The sequence below is a fragment of the Euprymna scolopes genome, chromosome 32, assembly GCF_053919585.1.
Source record: "Euprymna scolopes isolate OS-2025 chromosome 32, ASM5391958v1, whole genome shotgun sequence".
Taxonomy (NCBI): Eukaryota; Metazoa; Mollusca; class Cephalopoda; order Sepiida; family Sepiolidae; genus Euprymna; species Euprymna scolopes.
Window position 1 is genome coordinate 34,358,331 of NC_136513.1, and position 23,425 is coordinate 34,381,755.

At 34.0% G+C, this 23,425-nt stretch overlaps 1 protein-coding gene across 3 annotated transcripts in view; it reads left to right on the forward strand.

The window, feature by feature from the left end:
* Positions 1-22,583, forward strand: part of LOC145256250 (protein-glucosylgalactosylhydroxylysine glucosidase-like) — a 170,258-nt gene extending 147,675 nt beyond the window's left edge. For all 3 annotated transcript variants that reach the window (XM_080114906.1, XM_080114904.1, XM_080114905.1), the window contains exons 10-12: positions 5,037-5,137; positions 16,603-16,731; positions 22,035-22,583. In XM_080114906.1, coding sequence (XP_079971032.1) covers positions 5,037-5,137; positions 16,603-16,731; positions 22,035-22,544 — 740 coding nt within the window. In that variant the 3' untranslated portion in view covers positions 22,545-22,583. The remainder of the gene's footprint in view (positions 1-5,036; positions 5,138-16,602; positions 16,732-22,034) is intronic.
* The last annotated feature ends 842 nt before the right edge of the window (positions 22,584-23,425 follow it).

A 23,425-nucleotide genomic window follows, 5' to 3' on the forward strand; every position in this document is an offset into this window, starting at 1 on the left:
GGGGAGGTAATTGTCATGGCTTTATTTATTATTTGATTTACGAGTCTAAGGGCGGTAATTGGTTTAACTTAATTTATTAGAAAAAAAAAATCTATTTTTACTAATGAGTAATTTTTAATGATTTAAGGTGGTTTATATTTATTAAATTTAAACCAACGTTTATGATTACACGATAGAATCTCGTGTCTTGAATTTACTAGTTTGGTTGTGCTTTTTATATCTTCATATTTTAAAATTTTTAGGGTTTCTTTTGTACATAATGTACAAAATTTATCTCCTGGTTTATATGATTTGCAAGTCTCAATTATTTGCCATTTTAAGTTGAAAGAAATATTGTTATTTTTTAGTTGCCAAATATAGTTGGATAGAGTAGTTTGGTTTGATAGAGAGTTATTTTTAAAAGAATGTTTGTGCGTTGAAATTCTATGTTTTATTGGGCCAGATGTGGAACCAATATATACTACCTCTTGATTATTATGATTATTTTCCGTTAGGTCTATTGTTGGATTATAATGTGGTGGGTTGGTTAATAATTGATCGGTAGATTGATTTAAGTTGGTGTTATTATTTAATCTGGTAGTTGAGTTATGGCTGTTGATAGGTTCTTGTATATTTGGAGTTTTTGATACTGTGCAGCTATAGATAACATTTTTAATTTTACATGAGCCTTGTAGGGGACATTTATTTTTTCTTCTACAGTTACAGTCCGATGTATTTTGTATAGTTGCATTTTGTAGTTTATTAATTTTATTATTATTAGAGCTAATTATTTTCTGATGAAGGTTGGGCATAGTAGAGTAAGAGACTTTAATTGTGTTCTTATTGAAAATCTTATTATATATATGTACCAGTGGTGAAAAAACCGGACTAGAGTGCTCAATGTGTAGCCAGAGCAGTATATAGGAAATTTATTACTGTGTCCAGAATGAGTTTACATATTGTTTCAGCTAGAGGAAGATCCTCAAAGAGAGGAAATATCCAACTAGCATGGTCAGAGTCCATCTATGAATTCTGACGATGCTAGTTGGATATTCCCTCTCTTTGAGGATCTTCCTCTAGCTGAAACAATATGTAAACTCATTCTGGACTCACAGTAATAAATTTCATATATATATATATATATATATATATATATATATATATATATATATAATGAACTCTCCCCCATCGATTTTTGACGTATACGGTTCCGCCACAACAACCAAGTTGCTCGGAAATCCACACAGATGATTTGTTTATAGTGGTGAAGGCTTTGTGTAAAACCATCCATACTTTCTTAGTATTACTGCTAACCTCCGTCGGTGCATATAGCTGCCACAAGACAGAGTATACAGTGGACCGCAGATTTTTAAATCAGAGTTTCCTTCTCCTAGATGCATGTCTTAACGAATACTGAGGGTGCATCTCTCCCAGTGAAATAATGGGCCTCCAGATACCAAACTGGAAATTTCTATGACTCGGCACGGTACATACAGCGCTTGACCCCTTCCCAAATGGTCACCCATCTGGTACTGGCCAGGCTCAACGTTGCTTAACTTCGGTGATCTGGCGAGAATCAGTGTTTCAATGTGATTGTGCCGTGTGTGTGTATATATATATATATATATATATATATATATATATATATATATATATATATATATATATATATATATATATATATATATATCCTGATTCTTTGGGGGGGTACAGAAATTAAATATCGCAATCATAAAAGAAAGACTTATAATTCATGATTAAAAACGTTTTACAATAAAGTAAAAGGGGTGAAGAAGAGAAGAGATAAAAAAGACGTGAGTCAGCTGACCGGTTTCGCCCTTGCTTTCTCAAATCTGTATCAAGGGATTTAAAAAAAAATGGTGCCGAAAATATGTACAATTTAAAATGAAATTCCGTTGTGTTTCGTTATGTTTGGAGGATAACAAAAGAAAAAAATTGAGGACAGCAATGTTATATTACTCAAAAATCGAAAATATGTACAATTTCAAATAAAAGTATGTTGCGTTCCATTATGTGTGGGGCGAAAAATGGGGAAAGCGATTAAAATAAAGCAACGTTATATTACTCGAAGATCCTAGAGACTAATCACGCTCAAACCCAAGAGACATTCTCTCTGTTTACAGAGAGAAAGTTTTCTCAACCAAACGTGAACAGTCTTCAAGACCTTTAAATGGAATAATGAGTGAGCACGAATCAAATTATTCCATTTAAAGATCTTGGAGACTGTTCACGTTTGGTTGAAAAGGCGTTCTCTTTGTAAACAGAGGGAATGCCTCTTGGGTTTGAGCGTGATTAATTAGTCTCTAGGATCTTCGAGTAATATAACGTTGCTTTATTTTAATCGCTTTCCCCATTTTTCGCCCCACACATAATGGAACGCAACATACTTTTATTTGAAATTGTACATATTTTCGATTCCCCACTTTTTAAAAAAAAAATCCTTCGACACAGCTTAGAGAAAGCGAGGGCGAAACCAATGTTTTTAAAACATGAATTACAAAAGTCTTTCCTTCATGATTGCGATATATATAAATATATATATATATATATATATATATATATATATATATATAAGAACAAGTAGTTAATAAAACATGTTAAAAAACACTTTGAAAACGCGTTAAAAACATATTTAATTTTAAAAAGGAAGCACAAAATAAATTGATAGTCCTTAATCCGCGGAGTTTCAAAGAAATACTTTCCTTCTCATCAGAAGGTAGGATTTAGCAAAATGCAGGATCGGATTTTGCTTGCAAAAGTATTTGATGAAACTACAAGTAAGCCATAGATCTTACTTAGTAACAAATAGTGAAGCAGAGGGAATATGGTGAAGAAAAGGGTGTTTTCACATGAATGGATAGTCTGGTGAAGGGTAAAATATCCAATAACGGTAAAATCAAAAATCCAAAAAAGTTGGTTAAATTTCCATTTCCACAAGTAAAATCCAAGGGAATCGCGTAATTGGAAGATGGTCCAAAGTAATCCAAAAGGCAGAAATCCGTGGAATAATTCACAAATGGGTGCAAGGAAAAGGAAATGAGTTAAAATAATAATATTAAAAGGAAGATAAGATGTGCGTAGAAAAAAAGAATTTAAAACGGCTGTCAAGGCTGGTTTGATTTGGACCTTTATATATATATATATATATTGATCAGAATTATACAAATGAAGGCTCGTTGGAAAGGTAATGATCTGAATTGTGTAGTGGGCTATATGACATTTGTCCGAGAGCCTATTTTTGGCACTATTTTATAGCGATAAAATGTTTCAATCATAGTCACTTGTTTTCCTAGTTTTGCATATGAATTACAAAATATTTGATATTTCTCCCAAATTTCTGGCCTTGATGGAGGAGAGACTAAAACTTGCTGCTATGGTTTTAAATGATCTGAAATAACAGCAAGGCGAGACTTGATTCCAAATATTTCTCATATGTTATATCTTCCCTCTTTGGTTTTCATACATAAGGTAAATTTCGCAGTTCCTAAGGATTATTTGATACTGGAGATATTCATAATCGTACCAGCGAAGCATTTTTAGGGTGTTGGGAATGGTCCTGTTGTCATAATTTAGATTCGGCAGAGAGCATGAGTTGTACATTGGCGCATCTCCGATCTCGCTTGTTGAACATTGTGTCACTTTCAGACATGATAGACGGCTCCTATTGTTCTTGGATTTGTACACAACTAGTAGATGGTCTGCAACAAAAAAAGAAAGCCGGTTTTCATCAAACGGAAATGGAATCATTTTTTTTTTCTATGGCAACAATTTTATCATTCCACCCTGCAGAATTGTCTGCAATTGGATAAATTATTCATTACTGGCGACACTCAAAATACAACTACCAAATACTTAGCACTTCTACACAATCATAGCTGACGGTCCAAGAGCATGCTACTCCCGTAAATTTGTGAGTTCAACAAGATACACCTGAAGGGAGGGGGGTTACATCGATTAAAGCGTTGTGAAAATAACACTCAAGATGAGAACAGTAGTCTGAGATATCCAACTTCAAGTCCAACATAAACAAACTCCTGACAAACCGCCCCCTTAAGTAAGACACTCTATCAAAACCCCCAATACTAATGATTACTACAATATTATCTCATTGATTACTGTACACGCAATAACCCTTATCCCTGAGTGGCCTTCGGGCCTTGATAAGTGGTGACCCCCATGTAAAAAAAAAAAAAATAAGTTAATTAATTCATATACATATTTATTTTTGAAGAAAGAAAGTGTGAGAACTCTGGATAATTGCACATGATAACTTCCCTTTAATTTGTTTCAATTAGTAAGAGAAAATGTCTCCATTCAAAGAGTTTTCATGGTCAGAATAAAACATTGAGACGAAATCAACATAGGCAAAAAGCTAATCTAGTTTAGTATTAATCAAATTGAAATGGACGCAATGACACGACTGAGATCAAAACACTGTGAGTCGAGCCACGGTCACTGTAAATAGAAGGCCGTTTCACTAAAAAGTTACGTGACATGCTAATGTCACAGAATAAAGTACAACATCCACAGTACTGACTGTAAAACTTATGCTCTCTACTGATCCAAGTTATGACAACAGGACCATTGCCAGCACAGGGCTTTTCCAAGCAACATTGTCGTTTTCAAGTCCAATGTAAACAAATTCTTGCTGAGTCGCCATCTTAAATAATCAAATTCTAGCCCATCACCAACATCATTACCGATCATCAGTGTTCTCTCATAGTCCACCAAACACTCATCTATTCCTTATCCTCGATTGGTTTTGGGCCTTGATAAGTGGTGACACTCTACTAAAAATGGCTGGTACTTGATGCCGTTGGATTTGAACATGTAGTCTGCATATAATCAGTCCTGTGATAATGTGTTCCACAGATGGAAAGTTTTGGGGGACAGAAACTCTGTCCATGGAAATCCTTTCATAATATTCTTCATCGTTCAACTGACAATTCATCTTGCTTATTAATTTGATAAGTGGTGACACATTGTTAAAAAAAAATAAATGAATAAAATTAATTAATTTGCTGTTTTACTTTTAGGTACAAAGGTCAAACAGGCGGATGTTATCCTGCTTGGATTTCCACTCATGATGGACATGCCGGAAATCGTGCGTCGAAATGACCTTAAAAGATACAGTCTGGTATGAATATTTGCATCCACTTATATCATAAGTGGCACTTTCTTTGCTTGCTTGCTTGTTTAATTGTTTGTTTGTTCTGTGCGTATTTTGATTTTCTTTTTCAAGGAAGCCAATTGCATGAAAACTTCTGCCTTAAAATAACACTGGTGTTATAGTACATTTTGATCTTAACCAAAATCCCAAAGAGCTATGAAAAATAATGATTTCTATGACTAGGCATTTTTTTAATGAATGATAAAAACCCATAAATATATATAGTATGTTAACATATGTTTTTTTTTTAAATAAATAACTTTACTTTTAATTTCTTCATACCAATAATATTGTAAGGTCTGCATTCATGCTTGAAATTCATAAAAAGGAAAATACATGTAATTTTAATTTATTCATACCAGTAATATTGGGAGGTCGGCATTTGTCTAGGACTGAAGGGTGTAGTCTATTATCTAAAATTCAGTTATCTTTATTATTATTATTATTATTATTATTATTACTACTATTATTATTTACTCACTAGAAGTAGTCACATAGGCTTTGAGAAAAACTTGTGGCATTCTTTGGAGTTTGAGTGACAACAAGTCTCCTCAGACTTCATCAATCCTCACTGGTCAGGTTTCACTTCCATTACGTCGTTTACATATGCCTGATTAGTTGCCAGCCGTAATGCTCTGCTAGTTAGTAATGACAAAACATCTCTGCACTTACTCCATTGTAGCAGATGAAATTGCAAATAAACACAAGCCTTAACAATAACCCTTGACAATTCTCGCTGCTAGAGTTTATGAACATACTTCCTTCCCGGCTTGTCCAATCAGAAGCCAGCTCTCAGTCATGTGACCAAGTTTATGAAAGGTTAAACTGGCAACACTCTCTCTCTCTCTCTCTCTCTCTCTCTCTCTCTTCGGATCTTGGACTGACAACAAGCAGCTTATTCTGCCTTGACAGAGTTCAAAATAGACTTTGTAGCTTACTGGGGGGGGGGGCTTTTTTCTTCCCTGCAACCTCTTTCCCACAGAAGAGACGTTGTGAGCCTGTCTCTGCTTTATCGTTATTTTCATGGCAAGTGCTCAGCTGAGCTTCAATCTATGGTCCCCCTCGCCAAACTTTCACGAAAAACACTCGTCTAGCCAAAACCACTATCAATAATTTCCCCACACTCTTTATCTGTGTCTAAACCTAAATGTAGATTCCATGAACAAAGCTTCTTTCTTAGAAGTGCACGCCTGTGGAACTCTCTTCCGATTGCCTGCTTTTCAGTTGACTACAATTTGATACTCTTCAAGTTGAACGTAAACAAATTCTTGATGAATCGTTCCCCTAAGTAATTCAATTTATAAAATTTCCACTACTTAATTGACTAATCTATACCCGTTAACCTTTATCCTCGATTGGCCATCGGGCTTTGATAAGTGGTGATTCCTGTGTAAAAAAAAAACACATAGAACGGACCTGTCGCCCTCAACTTCTCTCTTGGGACTCAATAGAACTCATAGGGCTCAGGGTTTTAACTAAGACGTGCATAAAAATAAGTCAACATGGCTATCCCAACACACAGTACACACTCGAACTCTCTTTCTCATCCTACAGCGCTTCGTGATGCATGTTTCTATTACTGACATCTAGGAGACAAATAATCCATCATGGCGATGGACAATAACTTTCAGCACACATACATGAACTTTTTCCCTATCTAATCTTTAATCCACATCTTCATGCAGGAACACTTTCCACTACTAAGCCTTTCAATATACAAGCCATACTAACAAGAATTTATATATTTATAAAAGTGAAATTGTGTGTGTGTGTGTGTGTGTTTGTGTGTGTGTGTTTGTGTGTTTGTGTGTGTGTGTTTGTGTGTGTGTGTGCGTGCGTTTGCGTGCGTGTGTGTGTGTACATTTCTTTATGAAACTAACTGAGTTTATGAAAGGTTAAACCGGCAACACACTCTCTCTCTCTCTCTCTCTCTCTCTCTCTCTCTCTCTCTCTTCCTCCTTGGATCTAGGACTGACAACAACTCCACGTGGAAAGGGCCAACAAATAATCCATCATAGCGACAGTTAACACATACATGAACTTTTCCCCTGTCTAATCTTTAATCTACGTCTCCACACAAGAATATTTTCAATGATTAAGCCTTCCACTATACAAGGTCCTGGATATGACCTTAAACTATATCCAATGGTGAGGGCCCCACCTTGCGGGCCTTGAGGAGTGTGGAGCCACCCTTTAATTGCCATTGCTCCCAGGTCCACTCTGACCCAGAGTGGTAGTACCTGTTAGGGTCCCAACTATGGGTTAAATAGAATCTGACTTAAAAAAAAATATATACTCCGTTAAAAATCGTTCCTCAAAATAACATGATTCGGCATTAAATAACCTGAAAAAGGTTGCTATGCCGTAAAACAAAAACAACCAACCAAATCCACTATACAAGTCATACTAACTTGGATAACAAATAAAGTTGTTTTTAAATGCTAGAATGAGATTTTCTTCTTATTCTCTACCATCCACCCCTAACTCTTGTAATCACACCTGCCCTCACCTCTTTTCCAATGGATTCTTTTAGGGTTAATAAAAACACTCAATTTTTGGGGACCGTTTTACCATATTTGTCCCAATCTTTCTATGTATGTTTATTTAGCAGTTTTGCATGGTGCAGAACTCAAATTTAAATATGTTAAAGCCTTGTGGACTTTTGGGGCTAAATGTGTGTGGGGGGGTGCAAATGATGGACTTAGTTATTTCTTTTTTTGCATGGTGCAGAACTCAAATTTACATATGTTAAGGCCTAAAACTACACCGTTTTGAGGAATTTGGGGCTAAATGGGGGAGGGGGGAAATGCTGAACCGACTCATATTTTTTTCTGCTTCGTTCACTGTGCACTAACGGGGGACCATGCAAGCTTCACTTGTTAATGTGGAGAAAATCGAGCTCCCCACAAAGGGGCACTCTAGATAGGAACAAAAATAAAAATTGTCTTAGTCATGAAGGATTTCTCCTACACTGACCGAGGACCGAAAAGATGAAGTGTAGCATCATAACAGATACTACACTGTAATCTTCGCCTAAAAGTCCATCCCTAGTGTCTTTTACATCCAGATATACTTTAAACACATAGTAACCAATGTATACACAAAGATATCGTTGTGTATACAGTTACTGTAAATAGCGTCACACTTTATTAATAAATAATTCAGTTTATTTCGATCCGTTCCAACTGTGGCTGAAACGCAAATTTGTATCAATGAGAACGTTATGTCTTTTAGTATTTTTTTGTTAGCTCCTTTCATCAAGTGACTTCATACCTCATCTGGAATGATTATCATATAAAAGACATTCGCAAGAACTCGTCTTCTACCACAACTGACAAAAACTTTCCTTGCTTCCTTCGTCTTCTGGGCGTCTGGCAGAATTTCCATAAACACAGTTTGTTTTCAAGTAACCAATTTTTATTAATAACGCTAATAATTTACAATACTCCCATAATATCCTTCATCATTAAACTGACCATTCGTCCATCTCATTAAACTCTATCCTCAAATAGTTGTTGGCCTTGATCATTAAATAAATATTTCTGATCAGAAGATGCTAAAAATTGTAAATTCATATAAATGAGCCTGGTTCGTCTGTTGACCTGCTTGATTCTGTTGTTTACATTGGTTCTTTTAGTTTTTCTTAGAATCAAGTGCATACAAGAGAGACGATGTGAAGGTTACTATGATTTGTCAGTGGAAGTGATGTTAAGGAGTCGACAGGATTCGAATTCGACACAACCAAGTCGTCAATCCACATCCTCATTGTTATCATAGCCACCACCCAACCATAGTTGTATAGTTATCTCCCTTACGTCAATTCGCTAAGACTATTAGTGAATAGACATAAGGGAGATAAATCATACTTATTTGATAAATCATTTTTTAAATGCATATAATTCGTTATAAAAAATTCTGTTTTCTACTTTGAGAAGTAGTATTTACTTATCGCCAAACACATCTCTCTCTTTCTCTCTCTCTCTCTCTCTCTCTCTCTCTCTCTTTCTCTCTTTCTTTCTTTCTTTCTGTCTGTTTGTCTCTCTCTCTCTCTTTCTTTCTTTCTGCCTGTTTGTCTCTCTCTCTCTTTCTCTCTTTCTGTCTGTTTGTCTCTCTCTCTCTCTTTCTTTCTTTCTGTCTGTTTGTCTCTCTCTCTCTTTCTTTCTGTCTGTTTGTCTCTCTCTCACTCTCTCTCTCTCTCTTTCTTTCTTTCTGTCTGTTTGTCTCTCTCTCTCTCTCTTTCTTTCTTTCTGTCTGTTTGTCTCTCTCTCTCTTTCTTTCTTTCTGTCTGTTTGTCTCTCTCTCACTCTCTCTCTCTCTCTTTCTTTCTTTCTGTCTGTTTGTCTCTCTCTCTCTCTTTCTTTCTTTTTGTCTGTTTGTCTCTCTCTCTTTCTTTCTTTCTGTCTGTTTGTCTCTCTCTCTCTCTCTCTCTCTCTACATATATATGTCAAAGACTGAAGGAGCCTGTTTATATATATATATATATATATATATATATATATATATATATATATATATATATATATATATATATATACGAGTGCCTTCAATAAATTTCCAGACTTTTTTTTTTGTACAGATGACCGACCAATTTTTTATGATTTCATGTGTAAATAAGCAGCTAGAGCATGAATTGGAATACACCCTACTAAAGTCTGATTGTCACGGCTGGTTACTTTCAAAAATGCAATCTGGACGTGAGGACACTTTAGAAGAATGATATGCAATAAAGTTCTGAAAATATGCCACAAAAAACGTATAGAATGCTTCAAACTGCTTTTGGACCATCTTGAATAAATCAGACATCAGTTTTTAAGTAGCATATAAAAGCAAAGAATCTATGAGGGATGATGAGAGGTGTGGGAAGGGTAAGATAGTCAGAACACCAAAGTTGATTGGCCAAATAAAGAATTTTATGGATAAGGACCGTCATGTGTCTATAGGTATAATAAGTGCACAGTTTAGTGTCCGCGTGGAAACTGTATACACAATTATTTATCAAGAACTGAAAGTGCGGAAGATTTGCATGAAGTTTGTTCCAAGGGTGCTCAGAAAAGATCAGAAAGAAAGATGTCATAACAGCAGGGAGATAGTTGATTCTCTGATGACCTGCGCTGAAAGCTGTATCTACTGCCATGGTCCAGAGACCAAGAGACAGAGTTCCCAGTGGAAGCATGCTGTCTCTTTTTGTTTTTTTTTGGGTTTTGTTGTTTTTTTTGGGTTTTTTTTACATAGGCATCACCACTTACCAAGGCCAAGAGGCCACTCGAGAATAAGGGTTAAAAAGTGTACAGTAGAAATTGGACAATATAGTAATCGTTAATAATGGAAATTCGATAAATTTGTAAACTTATATTGAACGGCTCATCAAAAACTTATTTACGTTAGACTTGAAGACAACAATATTGTAGTCAGCTGGAAAGCAGGAAAACGGAAGACAAGTCCATAGGCGTGCAGTTCTAAGAAAGAAGTTTTGTTCATGGAATCTACGTTTAGGTTTAGGCACAGATAAAGAGTGGGGATAATATTAGTGTTTTCTGCTAGATGGGTGCTTTTTGTGAAAATTTGGCGAGGGGGCGGACCATAGATTGGAGCTCAGTCGAGCACCTGCCATGAAAATAACGATAAAGCAGAGACAAACTCACAACATCTCTTCTGAGAGAAAGAAGTTACAGGGAAGAGAAAAGGACATTCCTTACGAGGCTACAAAGTCTATTTTGAACTCTATCAAGGCAGGATAGGCTGTTTTTAGCAGCTCCTGCCCAAATGTGGCAACAGTACTCCATCCTTGGACGTACTTGGCTCTTATATAGATAGAGAATTGCATCAGCAGTGAGATATCTACTGGATCGATAGAAGGATCCCACCATTTTTCCAGCGGATTTAATGTATGTATTCTATTTAAGATCAGGAGTAAAGGTCAAGCCCAGAAGCTTGTCAAAACTTGAGGCCTCCCCAAGATGAGAGCCATTCATTTCAATTGATGCCAGATGGGGATCAGAGCGTTGATGATGTAAAAATAAAAGCTTGGTTTTTGATGCATTAAAAGTAACCAGCCACCTCTTTCCCCATTGTACCACTTGCTCAAGATCAGAGGAGAGAGAATCGGAGAGAACTTGGTCGTTTACGGTCTTAGATGTGCTACCATAGATAGCAGTGTCATCAGCATAAATGTCTATGAATGATGTAAGGATGTGATTTGGAAGATCATTAATGTAGATCAGGAAGAGAGTTGGGCCTAGGATGGACCCCTGAGTGAATCCAGCATTAATACTGTGAACTTCTGATTTCTGCCCATCAACCACTACTCTTATGAACCTATCAGAGAGAAATCTATATATCTATATAAGTGAACGTGTGTGTGTGTGTGTGTGTGTGTGTGTGTGTGTGTGTGTGTGTGTGTGTGTGTGTGTGTGTGTGTGTGTGTGTGTACATTTCCCTACACAATAACTGTAAATTTTAAGTTTTCAGACTCAAAATTTGATATACAGGGTACTGAGATTTGGGAAAATCTTTGTGATCGGTTTTCGGCCAGAAATTTGGCTGTTAATAATAGGGGTCAAAGTAAAAAAAATTTACCATTTTTTTTTTTACTCAAGATACACCTCCAAACACCCAGACAACGCCAGGCTAAAATGCTAGTCATTTAATAATTGAGAACACATTTGAAGAGTAAATTCACCGGAATACTATGTTGAGATTTTAAGGGAGTTCAGGAAGAGATTCCATTGGAAGAGACCAACATCTTCAAATCAGGTCAATGGCATTTCCACCAGGACAATGTACCAGGACAATGTACTCCATCCTTCTAACAGACTATTTGACAAAGATGAGCATCGAGGCAGTTCCTCACCTTTCCTACAGTGCAGACCTTGTTCCTTGCGACTTTTGGTTATTCCTTAAGCTCAAGGAAAACCTTAGAGGCTGTCATTATGAGATAATTGAGAAGATGAAAGAGTATGTGACAAAGGTCATTAGCATACTCACACAAGAGAACTTCCATGGAGTTTTCCAGAAGTTGGTAGAATGGTACAATAAGTGCATTGCAGCCAGAGGAGATTACTTCAAAGGGGACTAGTGTGTACTATTAATAAAAGTACCCATACGAAAAACGTCTGGAAATTTATTTAAGGCACTTTATATATATATATATAAATATATATATATATATTATATATATATATATATATATATATATATATAGAGAGAGAGAGAGAGAGAGAGAGAGAGAGAGAGAGAGAAAAGTGAACGTGTCTGTGTCTGTGTGTCTGTGTGTGTACATTTTCCTATGCAATAACTCTGTCAATTTTCAGTCTACAGCCTCGAAATTTGATGTACAGGGTACTGAGATTTGGGAAATCTTTGTAATCCGTTTGACAGATAATTCAATAGATTGATAATAATCAATTGATAATTGACAGAAAATGCTGCCTAAATATACACAATATATATATATATATATATATATATATACTAGGTGGTCGTAAAATAAGCTTAAATATGATATTTTGATTAATGCATTCATTGAGTAGAAAGTTATTGACTGTTACAAGTATTTTTTATGGAAAATTGGGTAAAATTCCATTTTTCTTACATGTTATAAAGTAGACGATGAAGAGTTCACACACAGAGGACATAATTCGGAATGCATATTTTAGATTACATGTTAATGGCGTGCAATATTTGTAGAACAATTGCTATTGTTTTTAGTAAAAAAAAAAGTCTATCACTGTAGACTACAATATTGCATGCCATAAACATGCAATCTAAAATATGCATTCTAATCCCTGTGTGTGAACTCTTCACCGTCTACTTTATAACATCTAAGAAAAAAGCAGTTTTACCATTTTTCCATAAAAATTACGATAATCGACATGACAATTAATCAGTTACATTGGTTTTGCTTAAACGACATATTTGGGAAAAAATCGATTAATCGACTATCTGCACAAGAACCCGTTTATATTCTGTTGAATTCCATCTCTCTAAAATATTTTTAGGTGTTTATTCAAATTGGCACATATGGCAGAAACAGAAAAATAAAATACAAAAATATCTGTATGATGCATGCACCAGTTATAGAACAACGATGAAATATTCTAAAAATCACATAATTTGATCACGTAGTGTTTAATAATATTATTATCATTATTATTATTATTATTATTATTAAAGAAAATCAAATTTTTCAACTAAGTTAGTTGTTGTGTTTTTCTTCAGCCATTATTGAAATTTGACTAAATAAATAAGGGGTAAACAATTCAAATCGAAGTGTTGCGGTCAATATCAGTCTTATGTTCAATACAGTTTATTGGTAAATTTTGATTTTCTTTAGTTAAAAAAAACTATTTGATCGATTTATGTAATTTTTGGAATATGCCACCTGTGGGGATTCACAAAGAAAATAATAAACTCTCAACCAGATGTTTACTTGTCAGCTGTCAACGACAAAGTGTGTAAACGCGTCACTACGCATAGGCTCGATACACCCATCCGGTCAAAGAGAGAAAAATAATAAAAATTAATCCACCAATAGGAGCGGGCATGATAAAAATAAAATTAAACAACCAACATGTCTATTGGAACCGATAAGAAGAGATAAAAACTCAGGATTTTTTGTAAACTAAACGGAAGAGAAACGAGACACCAAGGAAACAAGACACGGGTGCAGTCAAGCGAGAAGTCACTCGCTTTCACTCTTAAAAGATGGCAAACACTCCTCTTTGTGACTGCTACTCGACCAACAAAAAGAACAAGGAATAAGTACTTTTTATGAACATTTTCCTTCTTTTTCTCCGTTTATTCCACTGCCTTACTTTGTATTATTTTGAAAGGTGACGGCACATGAAAATGAACCTTTTCAAAGATGCACATTCAATCTAGTCTTTTGTTGCAACAGGAATTTTATCATAACGTCCAATGGAGGTTATCCCATTGCACGACAAGAAGGGAAAAAAATGAAAAAATATTACGATAAACAATTTTTTTTTTAATAAATGGAAAGGTAAATAAGGGAAGAAAAGATATAGTCAGTTTTATGTTCACCAATAACAGTGTCTGCCAAATTAGTTCCTCTGGCGGTTCTCAAAGAACTCCATTAACAATATTGTAAGGGACAGTAGGGGTAAGAATATGGGTGCAGTCAGGGCTTACTGTGTGTCAAAGAATTTAAATAAAACACGTCAACACTTAATCTTTTTAAAAGAGGGTGTATCTAAATTACCTCCCTTGCGCCATTAACTTAAATGTTCTCATTCGAGAAAATTTCAATCCTCTTGGTCCTATAATCCAAGAAAATAATGCAAATCTTCTGTGGTGTAATGTATTTCTATAGAAGATTTCTTGGTTCCTTTTGGCGTGAATTCTAATGCCTCACTGGAGTTCTAGGCCTTAAAATAGTTCTTTCTTCCTCAGTGAAGAGGTCGTTGTAATTTCGTTTACAACTGATTTTTTAACAGTCTTTTCTGACTAATTCTGTGTCGTCTTCCTTGACGAATCCCGATTGAAGAAAAAGAAACCAAACCACTGGTTTCTCTTGTTTAAACTTGCGATTTTTAACGTCTTTTCTCTTGATGTGGGATAGCGAGCCGACTTCTTTTTCTCTTGTTCAAACTTACGATTTTTAACGTCTTTTCTCTTGAGGCGGGATAGCGAGCCGACTTCATTCCGGTGTTCAAAACTTCCAACAAAATATATAAATCGAAAGACATGCATTCAACACATGATAAAACAAGTAATAGCAGCACAAGATACACCAAGAAAAGGGGGGTAAAGAAGGGGAGGGAGAGAGAAGGAAAGACAGAAGGTGGAAAATAAAATTTCTAAAGTTGATGATAAAAGTTATTCGAGCATTTAAGCTCATAGTTTGTCTTGTGTTAAATGAAGGTTCTATTTCATGCTTTTTTATATTGTAATACGCAACAAAGCTATACAGCTTCGTTCTGTGATGAGAACGTACATCATACAGACTTTTCGGTGCTCCTATCTTATAATAATGAAAAAATAAAATACTGAATTTCAAGTGAACCAAATGGTACCTACGTGATAGCCAGGTCTCAAATAGTAACATATCCAAAAATTATGAAAAACAATGATGTAGAAAATAATTATTAATGAAAAAAGAAATTTGTGAAATGAAATGAAATCACCGTTAAACTTACTAAAAACAAAGAGATAAGTTGACAGGGGGAGATAATTCAGTTCTGTTGCTTACGTAATGAGCGTAATTCAAAATGTCAGACAAATTTATTCTCCATCTAAACTTTATTGAAAACTGTTTTTCATTAAAATCATTTTTCTACCTTATCGTTTTTCCATAATTTTTGAATATGTTACTATTTGCAACATAACAATTACGTAAGTACCATTGTTATGATAAGGGACAGACCCCAGTAAGTAAGAAAGCAAAACTAGATAAGTTTGAAAATTATATTAGGAAAAGGCTAGAATCGAACCCAGTAGGCAAGTGTTAAAAGATAATACATGTTGAAATCCTAGGAATGCAGAACGATTGGCATTGTTCTCGCAAATAACTAAATATTATTTATGTTACAGATAGAGCGATTTTCCATTCTTTTAGAAATAACTGGATATTAAATATGTCAGTTAAAAGAATGGACAATAACAAAGTTGAAAAATGGTATGCAACAAATAGGTTAAATGATACAATTTAATTTACAGATTTTTCTTTTGCTTATGAGAGGTTAGGGTTAGATACACATTGGTAAATTCAAACGTGATAAAGTCGCGTTGGTTGACCACATTTCTGACGTCATAAAAAAAGAGATTCTCAATATGTTGAGACAGGGTTCGAAGTTAGAGACAATCAGAAGCACAGTTAAAGTGATAGAGTCAGTTAGAGACGAGAGTCGGACAGCGACTTAGTGGAGCTGATGCCCTTAGATTCCAAGGGGGAGGGAGAATAGACCATGTAGCCATACAAGCTTGAATTCCTTAGTCATCAATCAGCCGGCTGATGAATAAAGAATCACCATCTATATTTTGTAACTGTTTGTCTTTGTGTCGTCATTCCACCAACTGAAAGGTAAATGTGCTTTGTCTATCATCATCTTAAATGAACATTGCATAACCCCCTTCCAAATAATGTATCCCCTCCTCCATCTGATGTAAAAGAACTGTATTACACATTCCTTCAATAATGAATTCGCATCTCTCTCAGCTCTGTTAGAAATATGTCTCTCAGAATATAAATGTCATTATCATTCTTTATTCTGAGTCGCCCATTATATGTGCCTTCAGTATGTACCCCGACTATTCAACATGTCTCCAATATGTACCCCACTACACAGCACCATTTGTTTTACTTGAAGGTCAATATTTTCTTTTGGTTATTATAACTTTTCTTATTTTCTCTGCTTTCTGTTTCCGTCATAAGTGCCAATTTGAATAAGCACCTATTTTTCTTTCACCTTCAGGTGACGGATCTTAAAGGGCCTGCAATGACCTGGGCAATGTATGCAATAGGATGGCTGGAAATGAAAGAGCTACAAGTAGCAAACCATTTCTTTGCCAGAAACTTTAAAAATGTCCTCCAACCATTCAAGGTAAGTAAGAAGCTTTAATATTACTCCTGTTCCTGGATACATGTAGCATATTTTGGTGATAGTACGGTTTTTGGAAAGTGCCAACAACAGTGTTAACAACTAATAAATATGCGTAGTTAAACTGATGAATGAAAAGATTAATAAAAAAAAAAGTTAATGGGTCACCAGTTAGCAAGTGCTAACTTTGATAATTTGGTGTTGTTAAGATAGCGTCGACTGATCGAATTTTTTTTTTAAACATGTCATTTAAAAAAAAACAATGTTATGTACTTAATTGTTATGTCAAAAATAGTATAGTAATATATCCAAAAATTACGAAAACTAATCGAGCAGAAAGTTATTTATAGCTAAAAGTCATTTTTTACGGAAAATTGGTGATAATTGCATTTTTCTTATAAAAATGTCTGTCTGTAACCAATAAAATTATTAGATGTTTGTCTGTAAACAATATAATTATGAAATATCTGTCTGTAAGAAATAGAATTATGAAATGTCTGTTTGTTAGCAATGCATTTATGAAATGTCTGTCTGTAACCAATAGAATTCTGAAATGTGTCTGTAACCAATAGAATTATGAAATGTGTCTGTAACCAATAGAATTATGAAATGTCTGTCTGTAACCAATGACTAAATGAAAGAATCGGCGCTTCTACACTGTTAGGACGAAATTTTGTTGTCGATAAATGAAGTTTTCAGATAAAAAACAATGGTTTCTACTGATTTTTTTGTCAATTTTAATAACTTACAATGGTAGCTTCCAAATTATACAGTCGAAATTACCTGAATATTACTGCATTATTAAAAACAAACAAAAACAACTTTAATTGTGTTAGCAGGTGAAAAATTGTGGCCATCTTGTTTAAATTGAAATGGAAAATTACCTCTCTTTTGAATTCTCCTGTGTTTTACAATCATTTTCATCAAATTCTATTTTTATTTTCTTGCGTAAATAATTTTCTAAGTTATCGATTTTCATAATTTTTAGATATAATCATCTTTAAAATACAAGGAATACGTAGATACCATTGTTTTCATCTGAAATTCAGTTCTATGATTTCCGAAATTTCGTCCTAATAGTGTAGAGGTGCCGGTTCAGTACGCAATCATAATTTTTATTTAATTTTTATTTTTTATTTCGGTTAATACCTCTATTGTTTTCTTTATTGTCTTACAATGTTTCGCAACTTGTAGTGAAAAATATTCTAAAACAAAACAAAAAGAAATAATCTAAATTGGAATCTTAAGAACCTTCCAGCATAGTCGCATATATTTTTGGATTGGGAAGATTTTTCCCTGATTATCATCTTTAAAGTAAACTTTTTCATATTTTTGACTTGCTGTTCTTCCCATATTTCTTAATCACCTTTTCTTTCTTTTTTTTTGTTTGAGAATGATGTGCCTATTATTATTATTATTATTATTATTATTATTATCTATGTATTAATATGATAGCGTGTGTGTTATTTTGTGTGTCACGCTTACACCTTTTTCCTTCTGAGTGACTGTCGTTTAACTGTTATGATCATCCATTTCTTGTAATAAATAATTTTACACAGAATTCTTCATAATTTTTGGTTTCGGTTTTATAGCTGCTGGGACTCTAGTCATCTATTTTTTTAATAAATAATTTTACCAAGAATTCTTCATAAGTTTTGGTTTCGGTTTCGATTATAGCTGATGCCCCCAAGTCATATAGATATATATTTTTTTTATTTTTGAAATCTCAACGTCATAATATATGAGAATCGATAGAAAATTGACTCTATAATAAAATATACAAAATCTGCAAGAATATCATATGTAAGCGTATCTTACAATAAGGCTACGCCAGACGTCCCTGCTAGCTTAGATAAATACTTTTGCAGTTTTAACAAAAGAGCTACAATAGTATCAAATCATCTCCATTTACACTGAATATCCACAGAATTTGAACACCAGTATATTGCATATGAAAGAATCCACTCTGGAATTTCCACAGGTCCCGCTAGTTATTATTATTATTATTATTATTATTATTATTATTATGATTATTATGATTATTATGATTATTATTATTATTATTATTATTATTATTATTCCATAAACTGTGAATCATCTGTTAAATTTATTCTTTTGCTAATTAAAGCAATAAATATCTTTAGTTCTTATAACCCTTATCCCTGAGTGGTTTCCGGGCCTTGATAAGTGGTGATCACTGTGTAAAAAAAAAAAAAAAAAAAAAAAAAAGTTCTTAATTATTTGTATTATCTATTAGTCTTCTGATGATTAATCAGAATCGGGAATCATAGTTTCAGAATATTTTAGCATATTGCAGTCAGTATTAAAATCACAAAAATTCATTAAATTGTTTTCTTTTGTTTTTAACTTTATTTTCCATTGCTGGTACTAATTATAAAATAATAAATATATTTTTGATTTTATACTACCAGTAAAACTAAAATCTATAAATCATCCCCCATGATTGTATTTTACGTTTTTTTTTTTGTTTTTTGTTTTTTTACACGATGGTCACCACTTATCAAGGCCCGGAAACCACTCAGGGATAAGGGTTATTGCAAGTTCAGTACGTTAGTGTGGAGATTTAATGAAGTGTTCATCTAAGGGGGCGGTTCATCAGGAATTTGTTTACGTTGGACTTGAAGACATCCAGGTTGTAGTCAAGTGAGAAGCAGGCAGACGGAACAGAGTTCCACAGGCGTGCAGTTCTAAGAGAGAAGCTTTGTTCATTGCAAAAATATATGCACATACTGCATGAATTTTTATGGTAATCTGAAAAATTAAAAAAAAATAAAATAGCTCTATAGCTAAATAGTCAAAGAACAGAATCACTAATGGTATCGGAATCAAAAAAAATATTGGAATCGTCCCCTCACTATTATCTAGATAATAAAGTAAAGCTGGTCTATTTTTCATTTATATAACAACTAGCAGGCCGCTTGGCGTTGCCCGGTTATAAAATGTGCATAAATATTACATTTTAATTCATACAAAAACTGAAACAAACTTCACTTCTTGTAAGTAAAAAAATAAATACTCAAGCTTAGATCGGAACCATAACCTGAACACAGTGAGTCAACTATGATAACCATTAGGCCAGCTTGCACGATCTTTACCAAGTGTTTTCAGACCTACTTATTCTTAAAAAAAGGAATCTGTCATTTGAACCATTCATGCATGCGCATTCGTAAAACAAACAGATAAAAATTTGATGACCCCCCACATGTACCAATTTTTCAATTTTGACCACTTAACAGCCATTTTTCCAGATGAAAACCGATTAAAAAGTTTTCCACGTGTCTGAATACCCTGTATACCAAATTTCAAGTCTGTAGATCAAAAATTTGTTGAGTGTATAGGTTGAGTATTATCCTCCCACACACACACGTTATCACGTTTATAGATATATAGATAACTAGCGGGCCACCCGGCATTGCCCAGTCATACAATACACTTGAACATGATTTTTAAATTTATGCAGATTGCATATGTATTATTATAGAATTAATCCTCTATTGATTATTATATATTACAAGGAATAATTTGCCTGGTGAACTAATCGTAAAAAAAATAAAAAATAAAAAAAATGTAATAATAATGTCGTTCATCAAATTCCATCTGTGTTTGTTTACAATATCAAGTCAGCTGATATTTGGGCTTGACGATCTTAAAAATAGTTTTTCTTCTCTTATAGATAAAAAGGAAGAATTTTTACAGGGGAATATTTTACGTTACACCCTTGGCCGGTGTAACATAAAATATCCCTCCTGTAAAAATTCTTCTTTTTTTATCTATAAGAGAAAAAACACTATATTTAAGAGTGGGTTTTTTCGATTTTCGGTAATTATTGTATGAATTTCAGTACAAAGCCTATCTAAGAACACTGCTAGACATATAAATTAGCTTTGTGTGAAAATTGCAAAAGATTGGCTCAGCCGTTTCGGAACCTATGAGGAAGGAACTCACACACACACAACACACACACAACACACACACAACACACACACAATACATATAAACAAATTGACACAAATACACAACACACACACGCACAACATACACACAACACACACCCACAATACACACATACAAACTCACACACACAATACACACAAGACAACACACACTCACAGAATACACATACAATGACACACAACACACGACACACACATACAATACACACACAACACACAAAACAACACACACACAACACACACAACACACACACACACAACACACACACAAAGAGTGACTTATATATAATAGTAGAGATATACTAAGGCATTTTACGTTTGGACGTACGTTATCACCATTCACACGTTTAAGGAAATGAGATCATCATCTAATCAGCAATGATGATTGGTGATTAATCTGATGTCGCTACAATAAAGAATTCCAACTGTATAAAAGTCACGTTCTAAAAGTTAAGGAGATTAATTCCTTCTTATTCCATTTTCTTAAGTAGCGTTAAAGAAATGGTCAAGGGACGAGCAGACAGGTTTCCATGAAATTTCTCTTAGATGTCTATACCATTAGCAAGTCTCATCCTGCTACACCATTGCTGCAAACTGCTGAAACTTTGTTCCAATCCTCGTACACGTGTAATCATAAACATCTGCTTCTAACGTGTTTTGTCTAGGGAGCTGATCTCCAAACACTATCACCTCACTGGCTAGGTGCACTGGGTCTATTTCCGTTTGCTGTCAGGTTGTCCTGACATGTATTAAATGAAACTCCTTCAAAACTCGCACTAGTTAATATAATTTCTACCTACCAGCATAGGGTCCCAATATATAACACTTGTTCAGTTAATTACAAATTACAATCAATTACAAGAATTAAATTTTTTTTTTCAAACAATATTCAATCCCAGAACCTTTTTGTCATTGAACTATATATAAAAAAAAAAACTTTTAGGGAAACAAACGTCAACTCAGCTTTAGTATAATAAATAGATATAGCAAATACTGACCCAACGGGTCACGGGTAGACTAGTATCCTATATTAGTCGTATTCAAAATATCTATTTATTTATTGCATCCCTTTTTTTCAGATGTAATAATAATAATAATAATAATATATAGCAAATACTGGTCCAACGGGTCACGGATGGACTAGTGTCCTATAAAAGTAACTTTCACAATATTTATTTATTTATTTATTATATCTCTTTCCTTTCATATGTTGTCATAATAATAATAATATATAGTAAATAGTGACCCAACGGGTCACGGGTGGACTAGTGTCCTATAATAGTCACGTTCACAATACTTTCTTTTTTATTCATTACATCTCTTTCTTTTCAGATGTGGTCAGAATTCCCCGATGGTACAGGAGCGATGAATTTTTTGACTGGCATGGGCGGGTTCTTGCAGGGTATTCTATTCGGTTACGCAGGGTTGCGGATCCGAGCTAATGAGCTCGAACTGGACCCCGTCCTTCCCTTGAATAGCACACAGGTGACACTCAACAACTTGGATTACCTCGGAAGCAGTTTCATACTCAAATATACCAACGTCCATATGTCCATCACTGTGACGAAGCAAGGAAGATTCCAACTGGGCGTGAAGCTGTTGAGGGCCCGGAAAATCATGCCTCTTGAGTTAATGAAGCCCATATATTTGACGACTGAAAAAGCTGTCATCTTGGCCATCGATTCACGATCAGTTTCAACGCGAATCAAGAGAGATACAACTCGGATAAACAAATTTTCTTACTCTGCTTCGTCTTCCACTCTGGCTCATCCAAGGAATTCACCGACAAAGGTCATATGTCTTGTATCAATTCTCTTATGCGCTGCTTCATTTTTTCTTTAAATAAAAATTCTAAAAATATTTACCAAAAAAAAAAAAAAATCTTTGTTTTAATTTCTCAATTTATTATGTTATTTTTTTATGTGTGTGTGTGCTTTTAACTTATTTTAAAATGTTTATTTACTTTGAAACAAAAGTAGTGTCACGTTTGTTGAGTTGGAACGGGGGGAAAAAAATGGCGGTTTTGTTACAGCCATTTTGGCTCTCAAAACATCGCTTTAAAATCGAAAATTAAAAAAAAAATATACTGGTAAAAATCCATTCTATAAATATCACTAGGTAACTCCAACACGCACCACAGTTTTAACCCTGCCCCGATATGTAACTATAATTTAATATTATCATCCTAACTTTTTTACCATTTAAAAGAAGTTTCAAATAAACTGCTAATATTTTTTTTTTTTTTTTTTTGCAGCATACAAAGATAATGAAAATGCGAGACTAAAATCGTGTTTACATTATCGACGCTTTAAAACAACATTCCTATGTACTGACGTTTTTGAAGCCATAAACATACCCATGTTTTAAAAAATAATCGTCATATTTTCCTGAATTTTGTTTATATTTATTCATTATGAAATAAACTTACATGATAAAAGAAGGTTTCATTAAATATATGAGAGAATTTTTTTTTAGGTCTTCTGCCCCTCCTATATTTCATGTTACGAAAACTAAAAAACAAATAAAGGTAGGCCCATAAAAATTTCAACATTTTTTAAGGCTGAAAAGATCAAATAATTTTTTTAAAAAAAGTTAAATCATATTATTAATTTCGCTTACCTTTAAGTTATAAATAAAATTGGACATAAAATCCATATTATTATGTAAAAAAAAAAAAATTAAAAATAAACACTTTTCCTTGATAATTTTTCTTTTCTCGGTAA